General features: G+C 32.7%; 1 protein-coding gene across 1 annotated transcript in view; it reads left to right on the top strand.

Annotated features, from left to right (window-relative positions):
• Window positions 1–9,761, top strand: part of LOC144968393 (uncharacterized) — a 104,639-nt gene that overhangs the window by 14,714 nt on the left and 80,164 nt on the right. Inside the window, exon 2 of the mRNA XM_078906699.1 lies at window positions 6,592–8,126. Within this exon, the coding sequence (XP_078762825.1) occupies window positions 6,868–8,126 (1,259 nt within the window). The 5' untranslated portion in view covers window positions 6,592–6,867. The remainder of the gene's footprint in view (window positions 1–6,591; window positions 8,127–9,761) is intronic.

Raw genomic sequence — 9,761 nt, 5'->3', positions numbered from 1 at the left:
TCCTTCTCTTCTCCTTCTCCTTCTTCTCCTTCTCTTCTTCTTCTCTTTTTTCCTTCTCCTTCTCCTTCTCTCTTCTCTTCTCCTTCTCCTTCCCCTTTCTCCTTCTCCTTCTCCTTCTCCTTCTCCTTCTTCCTTCTCCTTCTCCTTCTCCTTCTCCTTCTTCCTTCTCCTTCCCTTCTCCTTCTCCTTCTCTTCTCCTTCTCCTTCTCCTTCTCCTTCTCCTTCTCCTTCTCCTTCTCCTTCTCCTTCTCCTTCTCCTTCTCCTTCTCCTTTCCTTCTCCTTCTCCTTCTCCTTCTCCTTCTCCTTCTCTCTCCTTCTTCCTTCTCCTTTCTTCTCCTTCTCCTTCTTCTTCTTTCTCCTTCTCCTTCTCCTTCTCTTCTTTCTCCTTCTCCTTCTCCTTCTCTCCTTCTTCCTTCTCTCTTCTCCTTCTCCTTCTCCTTCTCCTTCTCTCTCTTCTCCTTCTCCTTCTCCTTCCTTTCCTTCTCCTTCTCTTCTCCTTCTCCTTCTCCTTCTCCTTCTCCTTCTCCTTCTCTTCTTCTCCTTCTCTTCCTTCTCCTTCTCCTTTCTCTCTTCTCTCCTTCTTCTCTTCTCCTTCTCCTTCTTCCTTCTCCTCTCTTCTCCTTCTCCTTCTCCTTCTCCTTCTCCTTTCTTCCTTCTCCTTCTCCTTCTCCTTCTCCTTCTCCTTCTCCTTCTCCTTCTCTTCTTTCTCCTTCTCTTCTCTTCTCCTTCTCCTTTCCTTCTCCTTCTCCTTCTCCTTCTCCTTCTCCTTCTCCTTCTCCTTCTCCTTCTCCTTCTCCTTCTCCTTCTCCTTCTTCTCCTTCTCCTTCTCCTTCTCCTTCTCCTTCTCCTTCTCCTTCTCCTTCTCCTTCTCCTTCTCCTTCTCCTTCTCCTTCTCCTTCTCCTCTCTTCTCCTTCTCCTTCTCTTCTCCTTCTCCTTCTCCTTCTCCTTCTCCTTCTCCTTTCCTTCCTTCTCTCTTCTCCTTCTCCTTCCTTCTCCTTCCTTTCCTTCTCCTTCTCCTTCTCTTCTCCTTCTCCTTCTCCTTCTCCTTCTCCTTCTCCTTCTCTTCTTCCTTCTCCTTCTCCTTCTTCCTTCTCCTTCTCCTTCTCCTTCTCTTCTCCTTCTCCTTCTCCTTCTCCTTCTCCTTCTCCTTCTCCTTCTCCTTCTTCCTTCTCCTTCTCCTTCTCTTCTTCTCTTCTCCTTCTCCTTCTTCCTTCTCCTTCTCTTCTTCTCCTTCTCCTTTCCTTCTCCTTCTCCTTCTCCTTCTCCTTCTCCTTCTCCTTCTCCTTCTCCTTCTCCTTCTCCTTCTCCTTCTCCTTCTCCTTCTTCTCCTTCTCCTTCTCCTTCTCCTTCTCCTTCTCCTTCTCCTTCTCCTTCTCCTTCTCCTTCTTCTCTTCTCCTTCTCCTTCTCTCTTCTCCTTCTTCCTTCTTCCTTCTCCTTCCTTCTCTTCTCCTTTCCTTTTTCTTCTCCTTCTTCTTCTTTCTCTTCTTCTTCTTCTTCTCTTCTCCTTCTTCTCTTCTCCTTCTCCTTCTTCCTTCTCTCTTCTCCTTCTCCTTCTCCTCCTCTCCTTCTCCTCCTTCTCCTTCTCCTCCTCCTCCTCCTCCTCCTCCTCCTCCTCCTCCTCCTCCTCCTCCTCTTCTTCTTCTTCTTCTTCTTCTTCTTCTTCTTCTTCTTCTTCTCTCTTTTGCCTCTGACTTAAAGAGCACCATTCAAAATGTTATTCAATTACTTTGATTACAAACAGTAACGCCTCCAACGATTATTCTAAGACCCCAGCTAAACATCGTGGATTGTGTTGAAAACATAGTTAAATATTGAGATTTGATGGGAGACATCGGCGTGCACTTATTTGCAGGTCTAATAACCCAATACCTTATGGGCTCATTCTTGTAATGGAAATCTAAAAAATAAATATGACGTAAAATATTGATAAAAGGTCTTTCTTTTCACAGTTTGGCTTGAAAACAGTTGAAAAACTGTTTTCCAAAACCCGTTATCTATCAACGTTCTTTTACGTTTAAAATATTTATGATCATTTCCCTCTGAATCTCTCTTTGACACTATTGATTAATTGCCACTAAATCTCAATAGAATGATATCAATTTAAGGAAGTTCTTTTTTCCATTGATGCTTAAAATAAAGTATGCATGTATTATATATATATATATATATATATAAAATATATATATATATATATATATATATATATATATATATATATATATATATATATATATTATATATATATATATATATATATATTATATATATTATATATATATATATATATATGGAGTGATAACCTTAGAATTTTGGAAAAAATAGACTGGACCCGACTTGTACTCATTTGCAGGTCTGATTACCCAATTGTGATGGACTCATTGTTTTAATGGAAATACTCTAAATCCAAAGCAGACTATTCTCCATTAGAATGATGTTGAATTAAGCCCTGAATTGCGTTTAGTTATCAGACCTGCAAATATGGGCACGTAGACTTGACCAGTTTTCTTTCTTTCTTTTTTTTTTTTTTTTTTAATTATTCTTTATTGTTATCCAATTGTGTCAATAATGTATTATGTCGAAAAGATCAGGTGAATAAAATTAAGTTTAAAGTCTTTCAACGTTAAAGAAATAAAACACTCTTATCAATAATAAAAACTTTTCGTTTTACTTTAATATCATAAGTGAAGCTAAAAGTTAGAGTTTGAATATGACGTTCACCCAGCGATAAAACCGTCTCGAGGCAATTTGGTCACATTTGCTCCATCTATTGATCGATTATATAACCTCCACCCCCGCTGCCCACCCACCCACACACACACACACATACACACACAAATCACACACACACACACACACACATACACACACACACACACACACACACACACACCAATCCGATTTGTTAAAATGAATTAAAACTCGAAACTGTACAAATTAGTTTTATCGCGCCAGAGATTTCAAATGACAGAACAATAGTCCATGTATAGTATTGTAGTAAGTCTGAATCTACTATCATCAACGTGTACTTATTTACAGGTCTGATAACCTAAATTATCACGTTCTCGTCGTTGTAATGGAAATACTCTCGTGCGGCTATGTGGTCTAGTGGTATGACACTCGCTTTCGGATCGGAAGGTCCTGGGTTCGAGCCTCGCTCGGCGCATAGTTGAGTCCTTGGAAAAGACTCTTTACTCACATTCTCTCACCGTACTCAGGTGTAAAATGAGTACCTGGCCGTTAACAGCGTTGTCTTTGTCCGAAAAATTGTAATATCGCCTAACAGGCGTCATGTCTCGTCCTACATGTTAAATGTTGCTGTTGACCAGGGACCCCTTGTAAAGCGCATTGAGCACGTTAAGTGGATATTGCGCTATATAAATGCTCAATAAAAAAAAGTCTGAGTCTACTATCATCAACGTGTACTTATTTACAGGTCTGATAACCTAAATTATCACGTTCTCGTCGTTGTAATGGAAATACTCTCTAACCTACGCAAAACATCGTCCATTACAACAATATCAAATCAGGCCCATAATGCGGCTATGTGGCTATGTGGTCTAGTACACTCGCTTTCGGATCGGAAGGTCTTGGTTTCGAGCCTCGCGCTCGGCGCAAAAGGCTCTTTACTCACTTTCTCTCACCGTACTCAGGTGTAAAATGAGTACCTGGCCGTTAACAGCGCTGTCTTTGTCCTAAAAATTGTAATATCGCCTAACAGTCGTTATGTTCCGTCCTACATGTTAAATGTTGCTGTTGACCTAGGACCCCTTGTAAAGCGCTTTGAGCACATTTAGTGGATATTGCGCTATATAACGCCTCAATTCTTATTATTTATAATGAATTGCATTCGGGTTATCAGACCTATAAATACGTTTACTTATGCTATAACCAACCGCTTTCTTCGTTGATTTAATCTCTCAAATGTTAGCGTATGACCCGGTCAAAGACTTATCTGGAATTTCCCGATATCACTTCGATTTAACTCCAATAATAAAGAAGTGCTTGGGTAGGTAGATTTGTTATCGATTGATTAATTGGCATTGACGGGCTGACAAAGCGTATATGGTGTTGTTGAGGACATGTCAGGCGAGTTGTTGAATGATTATATTGTTTTTGCGAGTTGTTGAATGATTATATTGTTTTTGCGAAATGTTGAATGATTATATTGTTTTTGCGAGTTGTTGAATGATTATATTGTTTTTGCGAGTTGTTGAATGATTATATTGTTTTTGCGAGTTGTTGAATGATTATATTGTTTTTGCGAGTTGTTGAATGGTTATATTGTTTTTGCGAGATGAATGATTATATTGTTTTTGCGAGTTGCTGAATGATTATATTGTTTTTGCGAGTTGTTGAATGATTATATTGTTTTTGCGAGTTGTTGAATGATTATATTGTTTTTGCGAGTTGTTGAATGATTATATTGTTTTTGCGAGTTGTTGAATGATTATATTGTTTTTGCGAGTTGTTGAATGATTATATTGTTTTTGCGAGTTGTTGAATGATTATATTGTTTTTGCGAGTTGTTGAATGATAATAATATTGTTTTTGACTATTAACCAATAAACCGAGCACTCTGGAAAAACATGTACTTAAAAATGTGGCCAGAAATCTCGTCCTTCAAATATCGATCGATGTAAATGACCTTCATCTCGGCAAAAAAAACAAAACTCTCAAACATGGGACTTCAATGAAGACTTCGCGCGCAAAGTCCCAGGCTTGAGAGAAATAACTCAAATGTGATTTCTGCTTTATATATATTGAAAATTGTGAAACATTGTTAGAAGAAAAGCAATATTCCAGACTCTATCCCGATTGGTCATTTATTTTTTAACAATACGGGGCAACATCACCATCCTACACTAGTCACGCCACACTGCTAAAAACTGGACGCAAGTTTGGAAACTTTTGCTATCGTGCTTTTTATACGACTCGGTTTAACCGGTATAATTTCTTACTCAATAGAGGATTTTTTTTATTAAACTTAGTGAGTACTAATGTAAGGTTTTGTTCTTGTTGCTTGTAAATTTTCTAATGATTCTTATTTCTGCTTCTCATTAAAACGTCATATTATGTTTTCCAGTTTGTATTCTTCGCACCTTATATCCATATCTATATATATAATTAACGTTTGCAAATCGAGTCACAAACTCATTTAATACGATGTTGATAATGGATGTACTTAAGACACAAACATTTAAACACACCAGGTCTCTATTCAGACAAAGGCTAGACGAAACCACTTGAGACACTAAACTACACGCATTATGTCTGCCACTGACCAAAATATAATAAATTACCGATGTCATTTTTCATGGTTGTTTCCCCTAGATCATCATTCATCGCGGCTTGGTATTGCTTTAGCGAGATGGTAAACAATTAGTTGAAACAGTGACATACAGGAGGAGCGTGTATGTATGCATCGTATAAACACCGTGTTATAACTACAGTAATACACTTAGACTAGTAGGATTTTGAGATTGTTTTGGTGTGTAAAAACTCCTTGTGTTTTGTGGACATGGATATAAAGTGATATGTATACAGAAGTGAAACTTTGGTTGTGATTCAATAAGGATATAAATTAATGAGAAAGAGAGATTCAAAACGGACCTGTCAGTTTTACTGTTGAGGTTCATATTAACTTGCTAAACGCTAAATTTTGAATTACATCATATTCTTACGTAAACTATATAATAAAAGTATTGAAGATCAAGTAATTGAATCACAGAAAAATATGTACTTTCAACACACTCCGGAAATTTAGTTTAGATAATAATAAGGTTTTAAAAAAAAATAAAATCACTGATATAATATACGTGTCTTTCCAGAGTTTACTGGCTAAAACCTATAGAGTGTTCTGGTTTGTGCGGGATATCCATCAATTTTGATATTTCATGCTCACCATATGCACGCATATAATTAACACGTACAAAAAAACACATAAACATATACAAGATACTTGCACGCACACACACACACACACACACACACACACACACACATAATAATAATAATAATAATAATAATAATAATAATAAATAATAATAATAATAATAATAATAATATATTATTATTATTATTATATTATTATTATTATTATTAATTATTATTATTATTATTATTATTATTATTATTATTATTATTATTATTATTATTATTATTATTATTATTATTATTATTATTATTATTATTTATTATTATTATTATTATTATTATTATTATTATTATTATTATTATTATTATTATTATTATTATTATTATTATTATTATTATTATTATTATTATTATTATTATTATTATTATTATTATTATTTATTATTATTATTATTTTATTATTATTATATTTTATTATTATTATTATTATTATTATTATTATTATTATTATTATTATTATTATTATTATTATTATTTTTATTATTATTTTATATTATTATTATTATTATTATTTATTTATTTATTTATTTATTTATTTATTCATTTATTTATTTATTTATTTAGTGCTTAACGGATAATAGTTTTGTCTTTGCCATTATCCATCATAACAGTAAGCCATATAGTAGCTTTTTCTCCGAATGTTTTATTCTGTAGGAATCCGTCCTGAGTTTGAGGATAAAAAATAAAGAAGGATAAACTTGATTAGCCTGTTAAAGAAATGTCATGGCTTTGATTACAATATCTACCCGTTAATCAAAAAGAAAAGAAAAAAACGAAAGATAATTTTAAGGAAATTCTACATACATTTCGATTTATCAAGTAGACATGCAGTAACCATGACAACGTATATGATATGCATTAGTCATATTTCCTTATACAATACATACTGGTAATTAACACTTGAACGATTATGCCGTTGAAACGTTCGTAATGGAGAAGGCAGGAGTGTTAAGCGAAAACGGAGGAGATAATAATTGTCCATCGAATAAGGAATTAAGAGCCGTACCTCTAAACCTCCCGGAATTTCTCGATAACAACAATATTATTGATTCTGGTGCCACTACTACCATTATCTCGACGTGTTGTGAAAATGAGAATGACAAGATCGCGAATGATAGTGAAGATAATGATAATGATAAATATGATAACGAAGCTTCAGTTCATGTCTCTTGTAAAGACAGATATACCGGTGAGAATAATGAATGTATAACATCAGACCATAATGATATTCTCACCACCATCAAGAGAGACGTATTCCCCAGCACGGATACGGGTATTGACAGCAGTGTGAGTACATATGACGGTTCCGGTTCTTACAATACCCAGACTTTTACCGATTTGGCCTTTTCAAATTCTTCAGTGGAAGATCAGGAGAAAGATAATACTATTTTAGTTAGCGGGAGTAGTGTAGATGGTTGTGGATTTGGATTTGGTGATAAAGTTTCTAGTTGTGCCACTCAAGATAAACAAAATATTCAGTGTTTGAGGGTTGAGTCAAAACGCGCTGATGTTTTAGAAAATGTTGATGGCGTGAGGAACAATATTTGTGTTGCTAACGTTGATAACAAAGGTGCTGAGAGTGGTGACATCAACTCATTCAGTTTGGATATGGAAACAAACAAAAACATTCCAGATGCTAGGCTTATAGTAGTTGGTAGTGAAAAGCTAGAAAAGAACGAGGAGTATTCTATTAATACATTTTATGACCAAATCAGCGTAGATAACTCCGCTCTCAACACCTCTAAAGTGACAACATTATTACCGTCATGTGTTAAATCTAACCAAAAACAAATAAAAACGGAAATTTGTTCAGATAACAAAGAACCCAATATAGTACTAGTTAGTAGAAATGAGTTATCACTGCAGCCTGACCCAGATAAAGTCGAAAAACTATCACAATCACAGCTACAACAACAGCCATTGAACTTTGTCGACGACAATGAAACGATTAACGAATTAGACTCGGATCAACCGAGTCAACCCGACTTAATTATTAGAAATGGTAACGTTGAACAACCATGTTGTGGCCTTAATCAAATACAACCAGATAATAAAACAACCTCGATCGCCGATTCTTCAGCCACAAATATCATAATATCAGCACTTGGATTTAGCGAGAAGGAACAAAGTGGCGAAGATCATTCATGCTCCACCACAACAACCAAGCAGACCAATGAGTCATTTGACAGGTAAGACATTTTACTTCCTGCTATTCTCATATTATAATTTTTGAAAATCAGTTATTCTTTTGTTTTCTCAACTGACTTGTCTGTTACTCTGCCATACACTGACACTAGACAAGTTGTGACCAATCGTATGAAAACGGTATTATATCGGAATAAGCCAGATATTACAAATTCAGATTAATATGAAACTTTTTTAAATTATGAAATCTTGGTTTACGGCGCTCTAAAGTCGAGTCCCGTCTCGGCGGTGCATATTTGAGTCCTTGGAAAGGGCTCTTTACTCACATTCTCTCACGTACTTAGATGAAATAAGTAAAATGAGTACCTGGCAGTTGACAGCGTTGTCTCTGTCGGAAAAAAAATGTAATGTCGCCTATCAGGCGCCATGTCTCGTCCCCCATTTGCTGTTGGCTAGGAACCTCTTGTAAAGCACTTTGAGCACATTTAGTGGATATTGCTCTAATAATCGCTCATGTTTTAATAAAATATTATATTCATTCCCCTCAATAAATAAATTTAGGTTTATCCATCCTATTAAAAAAAAAATTTGGTTATAAATTCAATCTCCAGCATTTTAATCTTTCCGACATTATACCGTTTGGCGGCGATGGGTCACACATTCAATTGTTAGGCAGAATTTTATTTTTGTTAAAACCCCAACTTTCTTGAATGTCTGAGGTCAAATAATTTTAGACAAGATTGGATTCCTTTTTAATATGTGACTCACAGTGTCAACATGGTTTTATGTTGGACTGAACCAGATAGACGTCTAAAGAAAATTGAATTTTAAGTTATTGTTTGTTGTAAGGTTTAGATAAACGTATCTTGAGTACTGTAAAAAGACACATTGGTGTAATTAGATATGATGTAGTTATTGTTATTATTATTACGACTTACTCTCGCATTTAAAGGACCGCTATAACAGTTATATTATTATATTATTATTATTATTATTATTATTATTATTATTATTATATTATTATTATTATTATTATTATATTATTATTATTATTATTATTATATTATTATTATTATTATTATTATTATTATTATTATTATTATTATTATTATTATTATTATTATTATTATTATTATTATTATTATTATTATTATTATTATTATTATTATTATTATTATTATTATATATTATTTTTATTATTATTATTATTACTATTATTATTATTATATATTATTATTATTATATTATTATTATTATTATTATTATTATTATTATTATTATTATTATTATTATTATTATTATATTATTATTATTATTATTATTATTATTATTATTATTATTATTATTATTATTATTTATTATTATTTATTATTTTTACTGTTATTATTATTACTATTATTATTATTATTATTATTATTATTATTATTATTATTATTATTACTATTATTAATATTATTATTATTATAAAAATGATTAATAATAATAATAATAATAATAATAATAATAATATAATAATAATAATAATAATAATAATAATAATGATGATATAATAATAATAATAATAATAATAATAATAATAATAATAATAATAAATAAAATAATAATAATAATAATAATTAATAATAATAATAATAAATAATTAATAATAATAATAATAATAATAAATAATAACTGATATA

The sequence above is a fragment of the Berghia stephanieae genome, chromosome 3 (genome assembly GCF_034508935.2).
Source record: "Berghia stephanieae isolate SIO BIC M18660-M18661 chromosome 3, UCSD_Bste_1.3, whole genome shotgun sequence".
Classification (NCBI taxonomy): Eukaryota; Metazoa; Mollusca; class Gastropoda; order Nudibranchia; family Aeolidiidae; genus Berghia; species Berghia stephanieae.
This window is presented reverse-complemented; position numbering and strand designations above follow the sequence as displayed.